This window comes from Dendrobium catenatum, unplaced genomic scaffold, assembly GCF_001605985.2.
Source record: "Dendrobium catenatum unplaced genomic scaffold, ASM160598v2 fragScaff_scaffold_972, whole genome shotgun sequence".
Taxonomy (NCBI): domain Eukaryota; kingdom Viridiplantae; phylum Streptophyta; class Magnoliopsida; order Asparagales; family Orchidaceae; genus Dendrobium; species Dendrobium catenatum.
The window spans coordinates 108,382-129,804 of record NW_021319434.1 but is presented as its reverse complement, the minus strand read 5'-3'; the positions used below and the strand labels follow the sequence as shown (position 1 = coordinate 129,804).

Genomic DNA, 21,423 nt, shown 5'->3' with positions numbered 1-21,423 from the left:
ATATATATATTTTTTTCTCAATTTATCAAACTAACTTTCCTTATATAACTTTTTTTATATGATAGATATAACTCTTATTAGCATTCTGATTGTAATATTATTGATTTTCACTAGGTAAATTGATAGTTGTGATTTTCTAAAGTTAATGAATAATACATATTTTTTTTGTATTTCATTGATTATTATATTTCATATATAACATTGAATTGCATATAAAAATAATAATATGGCAGATATATTATAAATGTGGCATTTGCTTATATGCAAGAAAGATTGTCTATGAATATTATAATTAAGATGAGTCGACTATTAAAACATAATATCATGTACAAGAGGGTGAGCCGACGGGCTTTTCTTTAAATAAAATGTTTGTAGTGTAATCAAGGATGTTTACTCTATAATCAATTGATTGATTATGCCGATGAATAGAGAGTGTCAACTCTTCATTTATTTATTAAAAACTCACTTGTTAAAATAAATTATTAATAAAAATAATTGAACGATGCAATTGACAAATAATAAAGGATTGATATTATTAGAACAGAAACACAAATCTGTATGTAAATAAATGTGTTATCCACGTGTCCATCTCTAACTGGTTTAGCTATATTATAAGCTCTGTATTTTCCTTTATAAAAGGTCTTGTCTGTATCGTCTTGAACAAGAAAGATAATAAAGTCTTCTTTCATTTCTTCTCTGGTTTCTGAAACTCTAAGTTTCTTCATGGTATCAGAGCGGGCGATTAGGGCGGGAGATCAAAATCGCAGATAATGGCTAACTCTTCCTCGTCGGCAATCCAAGAAGAAACGGAGACAATGCAGCAAGAAGAGCCTACCATCTCAGCCAGCCTCAAATTTGTGGTTTCAAATATCAAGAACATAGTCTCTACTGAACTCAATCAAGACAACTATGCCGTCTGGAGATCGCAAGTTCTCAAAATCTTCAGCGCAAATGGCTTTGCCAAGTTTCTTGAAACATCTTCAAGTTCTTCCTCCACGTCATCTTCTACTTCCGCAGAATCAAACCAAACGCGCTCGAATTCGGCGCAATGGAGATTAACGGATCAAAACCTCTCTGCATCTCTATGCTCAACAATCTCGGCATCCATACTTCCATACGTCATAAATCTTGCGTCTACAGCTGCGATCTGGTCTACTCTTGAAAACAGATTTCAAGCAACCAATAGATCTAAAGTTCTGCAACTAAAGAACGCTCTGCATCATATTTCAATCAAGAATCTGACGATGACTCAGTATCTAACTGAGATAAAGATTATAGTCGATCAAATAACAGCTGCAGGTGCTTCGATTGACAATGAGGATATCATTATGTATATCCTCAATGGTCTATCTCCACAGTATCAGGCGTTCAAAACAGCATTTCGTACAATGCTCAGCCCGATCACCTTAGATCAATTATATCCTCTTCTTCTCAGTGAAGAAATTAATCTTGCGTCTGATGCCGCCAGAAACTCTGCATTTACTGATTCAAATCTGGCACTCTATGTGTCGCGTGGAAGAGGGAGACGCAACCGTGGACGCTCCTCGCAGCAAAATGGTTCTCAATCCAAGCAATCAGCTAACCCAACGATCTGTCAAATATGTCTCAAAAAGGGACACTCTACATCAGACTGTTGGCATCGTATGAACGCACAATACGTTCCCCAAGTTCAGTCGCAAAACAAGGCGTTGGCGGCAACATCAGACACCTCGCAGAACAACTGGTTCTTGGACTCGGGGGCTACATCCCATCTAACAAATTCACTGGACAATCTGCATCTCTCGGCACCTTACAACGGAGCAGAAAATATTATAGTCGGAGATGGAAGAAACGTCAATATTACGAACTCAGGGGTCGGACTCCTACCGACCCCAACTCGTAAGCTGACACTATCTAACATCTTTCATTCCCCTGAACTTCGGTTTAATTTACTGTCCATTTCAAAATTAACTCGAGATAACAATATCTCGATTACGTTTAACCCATATGGCTTTGTCTTGAAGGATCTGAAGACGCAGGAAACTCTTCTGCAAGGACCATGTAAGAATGGCTTGTATCCAGTTAAAATGGCCTCAGGAGAAAATTCGCATAAAGTCTTGGCGGCAACTACTCAAGACGCTAACATCTGGCATCAGCGGCTGGGCCATCCTCATGAAAGGATTATGCAAACTATAGCTAACCGAAATAATCATCTTAGTATAAATAAACTGTCTGTTTCGTGTTCTACTTGCAAAGAATCTAAAAGTCACAAACGGTCGTTTGAAAAATCTTTAACTAGTACAAAAGCTATTCTTGATCTTGTTCATTCTGATGTTTGGGGACCTGCCCCAGTTATTTCCAATCAAGGCTTTAGCTATTACGTATTGTTTGTTGATGATTTCTCTAAATTCTCTTGGATATTTCCTATGCGAAGCAAATCTGAAGTATTTTCTGTTTTTATTGCTTTTAGAACACAAATTGAGAAATATACTTATAAATCTATTAAAATGATCAGGACCGATGGAGGCAAGGAGTACGTTAACCATAACTTCAAGCAATATCTTCAAACAAACGGCATAGCTCATCAAATTTCTTGTCCATCTACGCCTGAACAGAACGGTGTATCAGAAAGAAAGCATCGGCACATCATCGAAACATGTCGCACTTTACTTTATACTGCATCGGTCCCGTATTGTCACTGGCCAGAAGCTGTTCTAACGGCTGTTTACCTTATCAATCGTATGCCATCGCTTGTTACACACAAGAAATCTCCGTTTGAACTGTTACATAAAACTACACCCAGATATGATCATCTTAGAACATTCGGTTGCGAATGTTTCTACTTACTCCCACCCCACGCTCATCATAAATTGCAACCTAAATCCAAATCTGCTGTCTTCCTTGGGTACTCGGATACCTACAAGGGGTACAAATGTCTTGATCCACTCACCAACAAGATTCACATCTCAAGACATACAGACTTCAACGAGGCTTCTTTTCCATTCAAACAATCAGCTCAAACACACAGTCAACCTGTTACACCATCTTTACCTTTTCTTCTTCAACCAACGTCCACTATTCATAACTCAAGCTATACTATTGCTCCCACAAATGTTCCCAAGACAACTCAACCTCCGCCAAACTCAACTCAGCCTGATTTTCAATCTACTCAACAACCCGTATTGGACAACACCACCCAATGTCCTACGGTCCCTAGACATCAAATGATAACAAGAGCTAAAACAGGCTCTCTCAAACCCAGATCTCGGTTGAATTTGCTGCACACTCAACATCCCACAGATATGGTTGAAGCTCCCACAAACTACGCTACAGCAGCAAAATATTCTGAATGGAGAACAGCCATGGCAAGCGAATTCTACGCTCTTCAGAAAAATGGGACCTGGACGCTTGTCCAACCACCACCCAACTCTTCGATACTCGGTTGCAAGTGGACTTATAGGCTCAAAAAGCATGCGGATGGAACAATAGCCAAGCACAAAGCAAGACTTGTAGCTCAAGGGAACACTCAAGAATACGGTCTTGACTACACAGAGACATTCAGTCCGGTGGCCAAGTTACCTACCATCCGAGTATTCCTCACTGTGGCTCTTAACAAAGACTGGACGGTACACCAAATGGACGTGGCAAATGCGTTCTTGCACGGTAGTCTCACGGAAACGGTTTACATGACTCAACCTAAAGGCTTTGAGGATACAACCAAGCCAGATCATGTATGTCGTCTTAACAAAGCTATCTACGGCTTGAAACAAGCTCCACGTCAATGGTACAACACGTTCACGTCATATCTTGTATCTATTGGTTTTTCACATAGCACTGCTGATCCTTCCTTACTTCATTACAAACATGATTGCATACAAATTTTTTTGTTAATGTACGTTGATGATATTCTTTTGTCTGGCAATAATTCAAAAGCAATACACTCTGTCATTGATCAGCTCAATCAGCGGTTTAGCATGAAGGACCTGGGAGTAGCTAATGACTTTCTAGGCATTAAAATTGATTACTTTAAACAATCCTGTTTTCTTTCTCAGAAACAGTATGCCGTGTCATTGCTAAAGAATGCCCAGCTGACCGAATGTCATGCACTTGCCAATCCAACATGCACGAAGCTGCCTCTGGTTTTTCCAGAAGATCCTGTACTTTCCGATCCTCAAACTTATCGTCGGTTAACAGGTTCTCTACAGTATCTTACACTGACTCGCCCAGACATAGCATACAGCGTTAATCAACTATCCCAACACATGCATAACCCACTTCCTCAGCATATATATCTTCTTAAACGACTTCTGAGATATATTAAAGGTACGTTAGACTATGGAATACCAATTACCAAATCTAACTTAGCTCTTCAATCTTTTTCAGATGCAGATTGGGCGGGTGATCCAGTTTCAAGGAGATCTACTACGGGCTATTGCTCCTTTCTTGGCAACACCATCATATCGTGGACTGTCAAGAAACAACATACGGTGGCTCGATCCTCCACAGAGTCTGAATATAGAGCACTGGCTGCGCTAACGGCTGATGTTATTTGGATCCGCAGGCTTCTTCAAGACTTCGGTATCAATCAAACTCAACCAACGGACATGTTCTGTGACAACGTGTCAGCAATAGCATTGGCAAACAATCCAGTTTTTCACGCCAGAACAAAGCATATAGAGATTGATCAGAAATTCATCAGGGATCACATTCACAACAATAATATACGGCTTCTTCCCATAAATACAATTGATCAAATAGCCGATATTTTTACAAAATCATTATCTACACCAAGATTCACCACCTTTAGGACCAAACTAACGGTTACATTGCACCCATTAGTTTGCCAGGGAATATTAGAACAGAAACACAAATCTGTATGTAAATAAATGTGTTATCCACGTATCCATCTCTAACTGGTTTAGCTATATTATAAGCTCTGTATTTTCCTTTATAAAGGGTCTTGTCTGTATCGTCTGGAACAAGCAAGATAATAAAGTCTTCTTTCATTTCTTCTCTGGTTTCTGAAACTCTAAGTTTCTTCAGATATGATCGATGACTAACATATAAAAGGATGGAAAACGTCATTTCAAAAGCTGTATGTCCTACCTTGATAGTCATAATTATACAACGTTTGTATTTACATAATAGCATATTAATTGATTGAGTTGATTGATAAATAAAACCGATAGAAGTAGCATTGAAACTGATATAATATGATAGATATATTAATAGATGGTGAAAGACATATTGATAAGCATGTTGATAGACATATTGTGAAAGCTAGTCTTTCTTTTGTTTTCCTTCCAGGTTCGTCCGGACGAAGTGGAGTTCGTCCGGGACGATCAGTTAAAAATTTGGTGACAGAGAGCTTCATCCCAGGACAAAGGTATGTTCGTCCGTACGAAATTTGTCCAGAGAGTATCGTTCAGAAAAAATAATTAATTTTCGTATGGACGATTGGAGTCCAGAGGAGATCGTCCCGGGACGATCGGGGCATCGTCCTGGACGATCCTGTTTGATAAATATCCGATTTGAGATATTTTTGAAGGAAGAGAAAGAGGAGGAGAGAGAAAAATGAAGGAAGAGGAAGAAAAAGTGGATTTTTGGCGACTTTGGTCCATTTTCGTCCGTCGCCGTAGTTGGGAAAGTTGATCAACTCAAGGTAAGGCACATTATGCCTTTCTCAATTTTCAGAATGTGGTTTTTGACGGATTTCTTGTTTCGATTTCATTTCCGTTAGCCTAAAAGTGATTTATCTTTGTATCGACGACTTTTACCGTGTAACTTTTGGTATGTTGTAGAGATGATGTTTTTGCACGTTTTGAGTATTTTCTGGAAAGTTTTCACCTGGTAGTTTGAATTATGTGGAGTTTTTATCGAATAAAAAATTATCTAGATGTTGGAAAATATTGCTTCAGTACAATGAAAGTCTTGAAATGATGTTTTCTACGATCTCTCGTAATTTGATAATTTTCTGAAACTGTGAATTTTGTTATGTTGAATTTTCGTTGTCTGCCGTTATACTCTCCGACAATTTTCTAATACGAATCTGATTTCTCTGAATCTGATGTGATTTGATGTTCGATGTGGAGAAACATCTTGTCGTAAGCATATTCTTCGACCGATTTTAATAGTTACAATTTTTTGTTATACTTAGTTTAATGATTAGTTTTTGGACACCCAAATCGACCTCAATGATCCGGCTATTGATCAAATTCGATATAGAAATAATCGTCATAAATGTTTTTTTAATGTTCTAGATAGGAGTTTTTGAGTTTGAGTCTTACATATGTGATGTGGGTAAGTTTGTCTTAATTAATTGGTGCCTAAATGTCCTTAAAAAAAAGGAAAAAATAGTCTCAAATAAGCTGTAGCATACGAAAAACTATTATGTGCGGTCAGCGAATCGTCTGGAGGCAATCAGTATGTTTCATGCCATTTGGTAACACAGTCAAGATATACAATAAAATGATGATGTGATATGTCTTGATTCGTCTCCAAACAGCATCTGATGATCGCACCTAATAATTTTTCCTAAGAGACAAACAAGTCATGGATGTAAGATCTACACTAAAGTTGCATGATAGATTATTTATCCAATGAAAAAAAACAAAGAAATAACTTATAGAAAAAATATTAGAAGTTCCTTTTTATGAATAGTTTTATGATCAAAGAGCCATCTGTCGCAGAGCAGTATCATGTTGAATCAGGCATAAAAAAATTGTAATAAAAGCAGTAGCAGAATATGGGAAAAAATACAAAATTAGTATCGCCTACCAATACCTTGTCCTTCCAAGATATTTAGTTCCTCATCCAAAAAAATACAAATTTCTATAATCGAGCGCTTGGTGTCTGGGCATGAACCCCAATTAAGTAAATAACATTGGAAAATGTCTCCAGCAACTTTTTATAACGCAACTTTCTATAAAGCAATATTTTAGTATATGTATTGCAAATGTGATATCCATATAAGTAAAAGTGAGGCAGACTGATCTACCTGCAAAGTTGGCAATATTTTTTTGGGGGCATTTAGGCCATTTAAGGCAAACTCACACACACAACACATACATATAGACTCGAACCTTGAACCTCTTAGTTTGAAGCCAAAGCTCTCTTCGGAGACATCCGATAAAGTTGGCAATATTGACATGCCTCAGGTAACAGGTCACCATCATTGGTCACCATCATTGGTGTAGTTGTTCAATAGAAAGACAGTGACGCCATGTTAGTCCTCTATGGAAGGGTAAATTATTAAGTCTCATCACCGGTCCTAAATTTGTGTCCGGATTTGTGCACTTTTCATGTACTTTTGATGTATTTTTGCAAAAAAAAAAGCTAATACGCAATTTTAATTGCATATTAGTTGCTCTTTTTTTTTCTTTTTTTTTAGATCCCTAAAATATAAAACAATACTAGTTACTTTTTATTGAGTTTTTCAAAATAAAGCAAAAGCGTAGCAAAAACGTAACAAATATCTTATTCATTAAGTATTTGTTGCTCTTTTGTTGCGCTTTTCAAATACTCAAAAAAGGCAGCAAAAGGGCATTAAAAGGGAAGCAAAATGTCTGCCTTTTTGAAAAAAATACATCAAAAGCACAGTAAAAGCGCATGAAAAGCGCACAAATCCGGACACAAATTTAGGTCCGGTGATCGGACCTAACAAATTTGCCCTATGGAAGGGACTCTTTGGTAGCTGGATTTAGGCCGAATTTGAGGCGGATTTGAGCGAAATCAAGCAAAACGGCCAAAAATGCAAAACCAAATCTCATGTAAATGAAAGCCACAGTGGACGGAAAAGTACGTCTTTCATGGTAAATCCCGGATTTCTAGAATCCTCTTATTCGACGGATTTAACGCTCTGTTGGTGTAAGAGGGAAAAAAAACTGCTCGTTTCAAGATTTAACTCTCTACAACCAAACAGTCACACATGATTTAAAAGAATTTATCACCAATGTTATCAAATAATTTTTAGGATTTAATCCTCTCCGAATTTTTTAAATCTGAATTTAGAGGATTTATGATATCATATTTAAATAAAATTCTGGGTGCTACCAAACAGCCAAGAACTGATGAAGAAGAAAAGCCTGCTCTGACACCAACTCTCAACCTTTGCTTCTATATATCTCCTACCAGGCTACCATTGTCTGCAAGCTTTACAACACACAAAGAGAGAGAGAGAGAGAGAGAGAGAGAGAGAGAAATGGAGAAGAAGAGCAGGGTTCTTGTGGTGGGGGGAACAGGCTACCTGGGAAGAAGAATAGTGAAGGCAAGCATAGCCGAAGGACACCCAACCTTCGTGCTGAATCGACCGGAGATCGGACTCGATATAGAGAAGGTTCAGATGCTTCTGTCTTTCAAACAGAAAGGTGCTCGGCTTGTTGAAGGATCTTTCAACGATCACCGGAGCCTCGTCGACGCCGTCAAGCAGGTCGACGTCATCATATGCGCTATCTCCGGCGTGCATTTTAGGAGCCATGAAATCCTCCTCCAGCTCAAGCTTGTTGAGGCCATCAAAGAGGCTGGTAACATCAAGGTGATGATGATCATCTCGTTCTCGATCTCAGTCCAATTTATTTAGTATTTCATATTATTATCAAAATTTTCATTTTTATTTTTTTTAGCTAGAGCATCTTTGCAGCCTAAATATTTTTTAAAAGAGAAATTTTTTAGAATTAACCAAAGACTTTAGGATAATAACAATCTTATTAGTATGGATTTTGATAAGATTTTAATGATTTCAGCAAACTAAAATATAAGAGAAATCATAATGAACTATTTATCAGATCTGTTTGGGACGCCTGAAATGTTTTGTAAAGGGGATTATGAAATTCTTGTGCCAAAAATAAGTTTTTTAAATTTATTATGAATATTATAAATATATTTTTTAAAAAAATGGATAATAAATTTATGTTTTGTTAGGACTGATATCTTACTGTTTTTTAAAATAGTTTTTCTAATAAAAATTTTAAGCTAAGAAAATCTGTGTACTAAAAATATATATTAGAAACATTAAAAAAATTGTCCCAAATAAAATCTTAGCTATAAAAGGAGCTTCTTAATATAGAAATTAAATATTTATATTTGACAAAAAAATGTAATACAGATTTAATAATTAAATATAATTAATATTATAATTTACCCAAATGGGAATATATGATAGATTTTTATTCTTGAATTTTTTTTTTATTATTATCATCATTTTATAATCCTGAAAGGGTCAATTTGTATAGACTGTAGGCCATCCATTTTAAATAATCAGACATAAATATCTCAATAATTGGCAATATGTTAGGTGATCAATCAATTTTTCAACAGGAATTTTTTCTAATTAAATGGTCCTCTTAAAAAAAGGATGGTTGGACCATCTGCATAACTTTTATAATAAAGCTTACCATTCTAAATTTTACAAATATAAACCCAATTATTTTTTATTTATAATGCCATCATTCAAATTATTAAATCCATAAAACTTCTCACTTAAGATCTTTAATTTTTAGGATTATGACACTTTAAAATATAGGATTTCATAATTTATGTTGAATATCTTTTGTTATTTTTGTAAATAGGAAAAAGATAGATTAATTCAAGCATAATTTACTCTTTTTATTAATAAACTATTGTTTTTTGACATTAAGGTTTCATTTGGGACAACTTTTTTATTTATTTCTAAAGAAGTTTTTAGCACAAAAATTTCTAACTCAAGAAATTTTTATATCAGAAAACTGCTTTAAAAAACAGTAAGAAAGTCATCCCAAACGAAGCCTAAAGCCGAGGTCAAAAGTTAAAATCAATTTCACAAATAATAAATAAATAAATGAGTACAATTGAGCATGGTAAATTATAACTCATACGTCACCAAAAATAACCTTGATTAGATACGAATATCAAGGCATATCAAAGTTAGAAACTATTGAAATTAAATTAGGAACCATTCAAACTCTGATTTTAGCAAACTTATAGTCAATTGAATGTGTCAAAGAGACGAAACAACGGCACCAAAATCGGTCAAATAAGATCTCAAATGGGTCCAAATCAAGGGATCGAATCACATTTAAAAAATTCAAAACATAAATTGGATGATCAAATTATATCCAAATATAACAAGCTTATGGTCGAGTCAAGCGGCTCGACGAGACAAAGATCGCTTAATTCTAACATCATTTGAGCACACAAATGTTTGACAAATGTTCTATGGTCAAGGGAATCAATATGGGTCGTCCGATGGAACACTCGGAATTCGCCCCATTCTCTATATTTACAGGGCTCTATATTTACAGGGCATGTCATTCGAAAAAATCTATAAATAGATCCCCTCTTCTCACATGAGGGAGGCTTAGACCTTTTGTTGAATATTAATTGGAGAGAGCTTTGAGACTTCAAGGATCTAAAGCTCCACCCAAGCACCACCACAGGCTGGCCGAACCTCCGTCGACCACTATCAAACTTCTATCCAACCGTCATTGGACCACAGGCTGGCCGCCAACGGCCAACCGCCCCTGATTTTCCACTCGACCATGGTCAGACCACCACCTGACCACCGACAACCACCCGGGCTCTGAATGCCACCGGACTTCTGCACAACCATCATCGTTGGATCTTCGTACAAAACTACGCTAAATTCTATATCCCGTCCATAATAAAAATATTAACTATTGTTAATTAGTGCATGCCTAAGCTTTCAAAGCAGACAATCAGCAGCATGAAAAGATTCAACAAAGGTTTGATTTGGCTGTTTGTAGTAGCTCATATGTCAGAAATGATTATTTTATTTCTTGCTCATTTAGTTATACATGAAATTAAAATAAAATATTATTTTAGGATATTTTGTTATGTTTTATATTAGCACAAGGCAAATTTTATTTTATGTGTTATTAATTTCATGTATCACGTGTTATCTCTGAAGACAACTAAACTATTAGATAATACAACACTACATAAATATTAAACATTACAGGATGAAACTTTCATTATTCTTTTCAAAACAGTTTTTTTCAACTTCAAACAAATACATGTATGAACTGAAAAGAAAGTTAATTTCCCCTTCTATGTTGATAGAGATTCCTGCCCTCTGAGTTTGGGACAGACCCAGCAAGAATGGGGCATGCCTTAGCTCCAGGAAGTGTGACATTTGATGAGAAGATGGTAGTGAGGAAAGCAATAGAAGAAGCTAATATCCCCTTCACATATATCTCTGCTAACTGCTTCATGGGATACTTTGTTGGTGGCCTTTGCCAACTTGGAATGATCATTCCTTCAACTGAAAGTGTAAGCTTATATGGAGATGGCAATGTTAAAGGTAATATTCAAAAGCTTTGCTTCTTTACCTCTTCTTCTTTTTCTCTCAATAGCTTTGCTTCTGATCACTTCATGCATAAATCTTATGTAGCTGTTTTCGTCGACGAAGACGACATTGCATTGTACACTATAAAGACAATTGATGACAAACGCACACTGAACAAAACTGTGTACATCAGACCACCACAGAACATCCTCTCACAAAAACAAGTAGTCATGGCATGGGAGGAGCTCATTGGGAAGGAGCTTAAGAAGACCAGCATTTCAGAAGAGGATTTTCTCTCTAGCATCAAAGGTAACCGAAGCTTCGTTTGGAACGACTTTCTTACTGCTTCTTAAAACATCTTTTTAGTACAATAAATAAAATTTTTATACTAAAAAGCTGCTTTAACAAGCAGTAAGAAAGCCGTCCCAAACCAAGGTTCCATACTTCACAAGCTGTGAAATAATATATGTAAGGTTTATTTTCATGGTTTCAGATCAGGAGTATGCACAGCAGGTGGGAGTGGCACATTTCTATCATTTCTTTTATGAGGGCTGCTTGACCAATTTTGAGATAGGTGAGGAGGGAGAGGAGGCGTCTCAGTTATATCCAGAGGTTGCATACACTCGAGTTAGGGATTATCTCAAACGTTTTGTGTGATTCTGTAATTGCAAACTGGACATTATATAAGTCTTGTACTTTAAACTTTTGTTTGGGATAGCTTTTTTTATTACTTTTTAAAGCAATTTTTTAGTATAAAAGTTTTTTGAACTAAAAAACTGCTTTAGAAAGCAATAAGAAAGTTGTCTCTAAAAAGCCTAAGTGAAAATGATAGATTTGATCTGGAAGAATCTGTTGTTTTGGATCATAAAGATGAACTTTTGTTTTCTAATATAAAACATTTAAAGTTGCTAAGTGATTATAAGTGGAAACAATTTCTTCACCAATGCAATTTTTTATAACCCACATATATATTTTTTCCTCAAAAAATATTAAGGATTAATTTATAGACATAATGCTTTAATATGATATTTTCATCAAGTAATCAAATGAATATATAAGATTTGTTTTACTATGAAATTTGAATTAAAATAGTTATCATAATCTTATTCATTATGGGGGTTCTAACTAACTATTATTTCCACTCATTTCATATATTGTGGAGGTTATAACTGTTCATTATCTCCCTTCATTATTATCGGATTTTTCCAGTGTAGCATATTTCACAAGAAGAGATAAGTGAAGAAATTTAGTGAGGTAAGACCAATAAATTTCATTTCAACCATAAGATGCTCTGTTCACAAACTAAAGAATGAAAACATAGATTTCAAAGAGCTAACACTTTATATTGGTTAGTATTAATTATGATTAAAATGATAGGTAGAATTGAAAATAATAATAAAGAGATCACTCATAAGGAAGAAGAGGTATTAAAATTCAATCAACCTATTAGTGGTGTTAAACCAATAACCATCTTACATGATGTTTAATTGTTGATGATGATTACAAACAAGTTGATAGATTAATTGAATATAGTATAGATGTTGATGAAGATAATGAGTATATTTTATAAAAAATTGATAGTAATTTAGTTATATAAAATACCTAATATGTATATGGTATCCTTAAACCTAAAATTTTGATTTTTGCAATTGAACTTATGTAATTTTCAATTAATTTTGATGAAATCAACAAACTTGACTCACAAGATTGATAATGAGTCTAGTTCAAACTAGCTAGCAGGTCAGCACTGATCATTTATTATAATGTCCCAAGATTAAATTTGAAAGAATTGTTCTTTGTATATTTTAAAATCAACATTAGAGCTATCTATTTCTATTTTATAAGTAATAAAGTCATATCTCAACAGAAAAAAATTCTATCGATCAAAACATCAATATATACATTTATATTTATTTTTCTAAAAATCAAGTACAATACTCATGATCTATATAATCATATCATAGCTATTTTATCCTGAGTATAAAAGAATAGTTAAAATAATAAGAATCTAAACCTAAAATATCTTGATCAATCTCACACTCCCACTCTCTTGCTCTGACCCGAAATCATTTAATCACATACAATAAGCTCAAGATTCTAACATGTAAGAAAATCCTACAACTAAACTCAAAGTACGACAAATGAGCAATATGCATGTTAATATGATTATGAATCAATGCATAAATAGTAAAGCACATATGTAGTAGCAATAAAGTTTGTAACCAATAAAGTGATACGGTACTGAAGTCAGTAAAGTAGTATAATGGAGAAATCAGTAAATAAGTATCAAATCACACAGCACAGAGTGCTCTGCTCCACACACAAACAGATAGTAATAGATCGAACAAAACCAAGCAATATAAGAAAATCAAACAAAGACTTCAGCTTTTGAGATGTTTATTAGAAGTTTAGAACTAAGAAGCTCTCTCATGCTCGCTAGCGCTTCTCCAGCATTCGTTAAATTTGAAGCTTTGCAGCTTCAATAGAAAGGTAAGAGAAATTTTCATCATGGTTCTTATCTTGTGCCCTTCAAGATTTTAAGGGGCTGTTTGGTTGCACCTATGATTTCATTTAAGTAGGATTTCATAAATCCTCTAAATCCGGATTTACGAAATCCTAAGGGGGTTAAAGCCTGAAAAATGTTTGGCAACAGTTATGATAAATCCTGTGTGGATGTTTGACTATTCAATTCAGAATTTAAAGTGGTTAAAAGATTTGACATGTATTTTTAAATAATTAAAACATTTAAGGTGCTTAAAAGATTTAAGGCGATTACTTATTATTTATAATATTTTATAACAATTATTTTCATTAAAATCATATTTAATCCTATTAATTATTTTGAAATTATTAAGCATTTAACTAATAATTTAATTAGTTTTGCTTAATTTTTAATATTTTAAATTATATTAATTAAGTTATCCAACAATAACTTAAGAGGAGTAGGTTTTGCCTTTTGCTTTTCTATTTATTTCGGCTTGGTTCCTTCGCAAGAGTGGAAAGTTTTGCACAAGCTCTTCTTCGTCGTTGTTCGACTTCGCTCCTTCGACGACGTTCCCTTCCTGTTGTAGCGGTAGTTACGACATTTTTTTTATCAAAATCAACAACGGGAGCTCGCATGCTGTGAAGGTAACTTTCTCTCTTTCGCATGCTTCTTCGGCCAAATCCCGTAAATCCGCCGAATCAAAAGATTTCGTAAATCTGGGATTTACGACGAAAAGAGGGAATGGGAACAACTATACTTTTGATTATATTTTTTATAATTTTTTTATTAAATCTTATTTCAAGATCTGCAACTACACTAAAGAAAAATATTATTTGAAGAGTTCTTTAATGACTAGTATTAATTTGTGCCCTTATTAAAAAAAATTTCTTGCTCTGCCTTGATGCTCAGTATCAGTACAATGAACTAGTATCAATAACCAATATAATGAATCGGTAACATTAACATTAATAGTGAAATACTAGTAGAATGAACAACAATTTAGTGATATTATCGATGGTCATATCAGTCCTAATAAATCCAGTGGCAGTAACAGTAAACTAATATTATAATAGTAATCCATACAATGATAATAAATCAATACAGTACCAGTAAAGCTGTACAGTAACAATGAATATATAACATGTATTTCAGTTGTCACAATAAACAAGTATGAAGTTATGATTTAAGCGGTGTTTTACTCGCAAGTAGTAATTTGTTCTTGTATCATATTAGCTAAGTAAACAGAGTCATCACTCTTTGTTCGTCGACACAACAATAACTCGTTATAACTCACAATCAGCATCAAATGAATCTATAGAGGATAACAGCAAACCACAATTTTTAAAAAAATGCCCGTCTGCCCACCGTCATATATAGATCAGTTAGTCTCCATCCAACGTCAATGAAATTAGCTTTTACTTGTCCTCATACGTATTATTATCACAGTATTAATTATAACAATAGTAGCAACCAACTATTACCCAATAACATTCCAATTTTCATTCTCAATATTTGTATTAACAATATACTTAAATAAAAATACTTAATTTTTATACAATGTAAATCATATAAAATTCAATAACTTCTATTTTACCTGATGAAATTCATAAATATTGCATTCAAAATACTTAGGATAATCAGCACGATAACATACAAAAAGTTGTGCTATAAAAGTTTAACAGAGCAGGATAAAATATAGTGAGATCAATTTTGAGGAGAATTCAATAGTCAAAATCTAAATATTAAAAAACGGAGATAAAATTAGAATCGCTTATTTTGATATGAATAAATTTTATAAAAGCGGCAAAGCAATCCGAAGACCAAAATTCAAATTTTTCTTTTTTTTCCCCTTCTTATCTCCCTTGCTTGGCAAGCCGTTGTTGGTTAGGGAAAGGAGGGACGGTGAGTGTCAAAATTACTATATAAAAAATGATTTTTAGTGGGTAGAGCAACAACGCGACCACTCAGCACTGCTACGACACCACTCAATGCTACAACACTGAATTTCAAATCCAAAATTATTGTACAAATAGAGGCTTCAATGTCAACACGACGTCTTCTGGCCTCGCTGTGCTGTAGGTCTAATGCCTCAACGCTCAAAAGATTAGCATTGTTGTGCTCCATTCAAACAGAAATCCATATTTTTTTTTTTTTAATTATTTTTAGAAATTTAGATTGTTACATTTACAATGCTAGATGCTTTGTCAAAAAAAAAAAAAAAACATAAAAACTTAGCGCCTATATACTACACATCGGTGCCTTAATATTAGCTATTATGTCAAATATTTTGAAAAAAAACAACTCAGTACTGGAAAGGGTGATGCCTCAGTATTGTGCTTGGTAGTGCAATATTTTAATCAAGTAAATTTGTAGTATGTGAGTATTCAAATTTTAGAAGTATTATATATTTATATCTACACATATTTTTTTAATAAATAATTATATCTGTTAAAATTATTGGGTCGGGTAAATCAACCCGTTCCAAGTTCTTGAGCCCAACCTGACTCTTTTGGATCCTTTATCCTCTTCTCCGCAGGAAATGATCGCACAGCAAAGGCTGCTCTGCTCCACACACAATCAGGTAAAGTAATAGATCGAACAAAACCAAGCAAGATAAGAAAATCAAACAAAGACTTCAGCTTTGGAGATGTTTATTAGAACTAAGAAGCTCTCTCATGCTCGCTTGTGCTTCTCCAGCATCCGTTAAATTTGAAGCTTTGCAACTTCAATAGAAAGGTAAGAGAAATTTTCATCGTGGTTCTTATCTTGTGCCCTTTAAGATTTTAAGCAATATCTGTGCTAAATTTGTTTTCCTGCGACGTTTTTCGGTGATTGTATGTAGAGATTCCTCATTGCGAGGTTGCACTTTTTAAAATTTACAAAAAAAATGAAAATTTTTTAGGGCATCCGTCCACTTATTCTTTATAAAATCTTTTTACTGGAGTTTCTGTTCGGTAATTAAGGTTTTTTTTTTTTCTGTAGGGAATGGTGAGTTCATAGATAGAATGGGTTCCTTGAGAATTTTTGTTACTTCAGATGTCTATGAATCAAAAAGAACTGTGGGTTCATTTAGGACTTATGATCCAAATGTGAAAGATTGGAGTGGTAATAGCTTTTGCGTGTCACAATTTGGTGTTGGATTGACTGTAAGGAGATGGAAAGGAGAGTATAAATATACTTCGAGATGCATGGATTCTCTTACTTCTCAAAGATTGGAGCAATTTCCAAAGACATTTGCTTTGAGAGTAGTTTTTCTTCCAAGTTCTTGCTTGAACTGGTGTAATTTGAATCCTGGCAGTAGTAGGTCAGAATACATTTATATTCATGCACTGGAAAGGGATGATTTGTCCAGCTTGCAGCCTGAATTAGAAGGCGAGTTTCGACCAGGTGTAGAAGATAATGCAACTTTAATGAAAGGGGGCTGCGCTCTCACGAGCCCAGTTTCTACGTTGGTTCAGCTACGTACGTGCCATCAGAAAAGCAATGTAGGAGAAAAGAACGAGAGAAAAATATGGAATCGGGTTCATGTGATGAATAAAGTAGCACAGAGAAAGGTTTCCAAAGAGCTTTCTATTAGAAAAGTGGGTTCATCTAAGTATATAAGAAATAATGGTGGATGTGAGGCTGTTTTGTCTGCGATAACACCAGAGAGCAGCACAAAACAATGCAACTTCATTCTCAAAGTTCTTGAGCAGAGGAATGATGAAAAGGCAATTCACTTTTTTGAATGGATGAAGAGCAATGGGAAGTTGAAGAATAATGCTGCTGCATATAAGTTGGCTTTACGTGCTTTGGCTAGAAAGGAGGATTGGGTTGGAGCTAACTTGTTGCTTCAAGAAATGACTCTGGCTTCTGATTTAGAATTGAACTCTGAAATGTTTAATCAATTAATATATGCTTGTGCTAAAAGACGACTAGCTATGTGGGGAGCGAAGTGGTTTCGTCTTATGTTGCAAAGTGGAGTTCAACCTAATGTTTCAACCATTGGCATGCTCATGGGCCTTTACCAGAAGACTACAAATCTTTCAGAAGCTGAATTCACATTTAGCTTCATGAGGAGCTGCAACCTTCAATGTGTCATTGCATATTCTGCAATGGTTACAATCTATACTCGTTTGGGTTTGTACGATAAGTCAGAGGAGATCATCTCTCTAATGGACAAGGATGGCGTCCTTCCCAATATTGAGAATTGGTTGGTTCGTCTCAATGCTTATAGCCAGCGAGGGAAGCTTGATGAGGCTGAAACAGTATTGAAGTCCATGACAGAAGCTGGATTTATTCCAAACATTGTAGCATATAACACTTTGATAACTGGTTATGGAAGGATGTCTAACACAAAGGCTGCAGAAAAAACTTTCCAGTGTCTTAAAGGTGCTGGCCTGGAGCCAGATGAGACAACTTACAGATCCATGATTGAAGGGTTTGGTCGAAATGACAATTATAAAAGGACACTGTGGTACTATGAGCAGCTCAAGAGTGCAGGATTTCAGCCAAACTCTTCAAACTTTCACACAATGGTTAATATACAGGCAAGGCATGATTACGAAAAAGGCATCATTCAAACTCTCAGAGACATGAAAAACGCAGGCTGCCAGTATTCATCAATGCTTAGTAGCCTTCTGCAGGCATACAAGAAGGCTGGGAGGGTAGAAATCATTCCTTCCATTTTGCAAAACTCCTTCTACGAAGATATTTTGCTTGACCCAACTGCATGTTCTATTCTTGTGGTGGCATATGTGCAGAAATCTATTTTTGTAGAGGCATTACAAGTTTTGAAGGAGAAGAAGTGGGAAGATTCTAAGTTTGAAGAAAATCTCTATCATTTACTAATATGTTCTTTCAAGGAGGAGAACCAGTATGAAAATGCTATTAAGACCTTCCATCAAATGCCAAAATCGGAACAAAACCCCAATATGCAAATCACATGTACTATGATTGGCATCTACTGTGCAATGAACAACTTTTCTCAGGCTGAAAATCTCTATTTAATGCTCAAAGATTCTGGAATCAGCTTTGACATGATTGCTTACAGTGTGATCGTGCGAATGTACATGAAATCTGGGTCCCTGAAAGAAGCTTGCTTGGTTTTAGATCAAATGGAGAAGCAAAATGATATAGTTCCTGACACATTTCTTTTCAGGGACATGCTTAGAATATACCAGCAGTGTAGCTTGCTGGAAAAGCTTGCAAATGCCTATTATTGGATACTAAGGAGTGGGGTGACTTGGGATGAGCAAATGTACATTTGTGTTATAAACTGCTGTGGTCGTGCGTTGCCTATAGATGAAGTATCAAGGCTTTTTGATGAGATGCTTCAATCTGGTTATGCTTGCAATACAATAACCTTCAATGTCATGCTTGATATTTATGGAAAAGCCGGGGTTCTTCGGAAAGCGAGGAGGGTTTTCTCCATGGCTCGAAAACAAGGCATGGCTGATGTTATCACTTACAACACAATCATTGCAGCTTATGGACAGAGTAAGGATTTCAAGAGCATGAGATCTATTGCCCATAGAATGGAGACTTCGGGCTTTCCAGTTTCACTTGAGGCTTACAATTGCATGTTGGATGCATATGGAAAGGAAAATTTAATGGAGGAGTTCAGTGATATTCTAAGGAAAATTAAGAAAGCAAGCTGTTCTTCTGATCACTATACTTACAATATAATGATGAATATTTATGGCAAGAAAGGTTGGATTGAAGAGGTTTCTCAGGTGCTGGCTGAACTAAGAAGGCATGGTTTGGAGCCTGATTTGTATAGCTATAATACCTTGATCAAGGCATATGGGGTGGCTGGGATGGTTGAGGAGGCAGTGAATGTGGTGCAGGAAATGAGAAATAAAGGTGTTGAACCTGATAGAGTTACCTACACAAACATTATAGCTGCTCTTCAGAGGAATGAAAAGTTCTTAGAGGCTATTAAATGGTCACTTTGGATGAAGCAGATGGGAATATAAAGCTGAAATATGATTTTTTTTTTTCCCTCTGTGCCTGATGGAGGATTCTGGCGATTACGTTCATCTTATTTCTTGTAATAATTCATAAATGGATTGCTCATGTTTCCTTATGGATGTATAGAAAAAACTTTAATGATAAAGATTTATAAAAGTGTTTCATAATCTTATTATTTTGTAATGTTGAAAATTTTTATCTTATGGCATCTGTAAGATTGTCATTCTGTATAGCAGTTTTATGAGAGTGCCTCTTACAAAACTTTTGAACTAAAAATTTTGTACTAAAAAATTGTTTTATAAAACAATAAAAAAATTGTCTCAAATAAACCTTAAATGTGATCATTAGTTGATTTTTCAGCAAATCAATATCGTTGTTCAGGTTTGAGTAACTGTATCTCATATTATAATAATCATATCTGATGTAATAATTAAATTTATAAAGTGATGATATAATTATGAAAAAAATAACTTATATAAATGTTATAATAATATTAGTAATTACTTTTCAAGGTTTAATCAAAATTTAGCACTAGCTTACTAACTTTTATAATTTATGTAAATAATAAATATCAATAAATATTAAAAACTTCAAATAAATTCTCAAAAAATATGTATAAATTTGTAATATTATAAAATATAATTTATATCAAATATAAGTATGTGCTCATCATCTTTGAGATCATTGGCTAGATAAACTAAATCAATTTATTACGAAAAACCTCTAAGAGAAAACACTAAGCTACTTAGACATTAGAGACCTTATAACTTCACTCGAGTCTTCTTAACTGGCACTTGTAAGTTCTCCTCTAAGTGACCAAAACTCCAACTTAAATCCTGAAATCATCACATCTTCTCAGAGATGTTAGGATTTAATGGAGACAAAAAAAGGAATTCGATCATCTCCGAAACACGCGTCAAATCATCGAGAAGAATTTTTAGAAGCGTACCTGAATCCATTGTAATGCAGAATTAAGATTTTCGGTCTTCCACGTTTAGAGCGGTGTTCTCCAAGAGAGTGAGAGACTCCTTCTTTTCACTCAAGATGAGAAATGAAAACTTCAGCACTTAAACTGGGGACCACGACCTTTTTATATTTTAAGTGTATTTATTTTATTTCAGCCCATCATTAAAATAAAATAAATACCCGGCCTCTACACAAATTAATTCCATACAAAATTAATTGAGATGCCACATAAGCCAAATAATAATTTAATACTTAAATAGATCACAAATTTAATTGGCTTAATTTTAGATAGCTTATAATGTACAAAACTTTATTTATATGTATAAGTATATGGACCTACTTATAGAAATTTCCCAACAATGGATGCTTGAAGGAGATTAACTTGAAATAAATACTTAGCAAATTATTAGATTTCATCATATAATAGTTGTTATCTTCAAATTAAAGCTTTATTTGGGACAACTTTCTTACTGCTTTCTAAAATATTTTTTTATTCTCATACATGTTTCATATCATTCTCGTTGAGTTCATCTGCTAATAAAGTCGTGTATCATCTACAGACAAATTTGAATCATCAATGAAAAAACTCTGAATATTGAAATTCTATACGAGATCCATGTTGGGAAATTTCTATATGTGGGCCAACATATTTTATACATATAAATAAAGTATTATACATTATACGCTATCTGAAATTAAGCCAATTAAATTCGTGATCAATTTAAGTATTAAATAATTATTTGGCTTATGTGGCATCCCA

The 21,423-nt window shown here is 34.5% G+C and overlaps 2 protein-coding genes across 3 annotated transcripts; both read left to right on the top strand.

Annotated features, from left to right (window-relative positions):
* The first annotated feature begins 8,123 nt into the window (after nt 1-8,123).
* Nucleotides 8,124-11,984, top strand: LOC110113106 (isoflavone reductase homolog). The gene is made up of 4 exons (XM_020845532.2): nt 8,124-8,512; nt 11,035-11,275; nt 11,366-11,569; nt 11,754-11,984. Exons 1-4 carry the CDS (start codon nt 8,180-8,182, stop codon nt 11,915-11,917), a joined length of 942 nt encoding a protein of 313 aa, XP_020701191.1. The 5' UTR covers nt 8,124-8,179; the 3' UTR covers nt 11,918-11,984.
* Nucleotides 11,985-13,689: 1,705 nt separating this feature from the next.
* LOC110113112 (pentatricopeptide repeat-containing protein At4g30825, chloroplastic) lies at nt 13,690-19,880 on the top strand. Of its 2 annotated transcripts, none has more exons than XM_020845543.2 (2): nt 13,690-13,750; nt 16,728-19,880. In XM_020845543.2, the coding sequence occupies exon 2, from the start codon at nt 16,751-16,753 to the stop codon at nt 19,700-19,702; it is 2,952 nt and encodes a 983-aa protein (XP_020701202.1). In that variant the 5' UTR covers nt 13,690-13,750; nt 16,728-16,750; the 3' UTR covers nt 19,703-19,880. The 2 variants fall into 2 exon arrangements, with proteins under 2 accessions (XP_020701202.1, XP_020701201.1); XM_020845542.2 differs by lacking the exon at nt 13,690-13,750 and adding an exon at nt 16,228-16,481.
* Nucleotides 19,881-21,423: the final 1,543 nt, after the last annotated feature.

Bases quoted from the DNA above. Each gene is read 5' to 3' on its own strand.
- LOC110113112 (XM_020845543.2), top strand. From the start codon at position 16,751: ATGGGTTCCTTGAGAATTTTTGTTACTTCAGATGTCTATGAATCAAAA.
- LOC110113106 (XM_020845532.2), top strand. From the start codon at position 8,180: ATGGAGAAGAAGAGCAGGGTTCTTGTGGTGGGGGGAACAGGCTACCTG. The intron at 11,276-11,365 runs GTAATATTCAAA...AATCTTATGTAG, and splicing joins TGGAGATGGCAATGTTAAAG to CTGTTTTCGTCGACGAAGAC. The intron at 11,570-11,753 runs GTAACCGAAGCT...TCATGGTTTCAG, and splicing joins TTTTCTCTCTAGCATCAAAG to ATCAGGAGTATGCACAGCAG.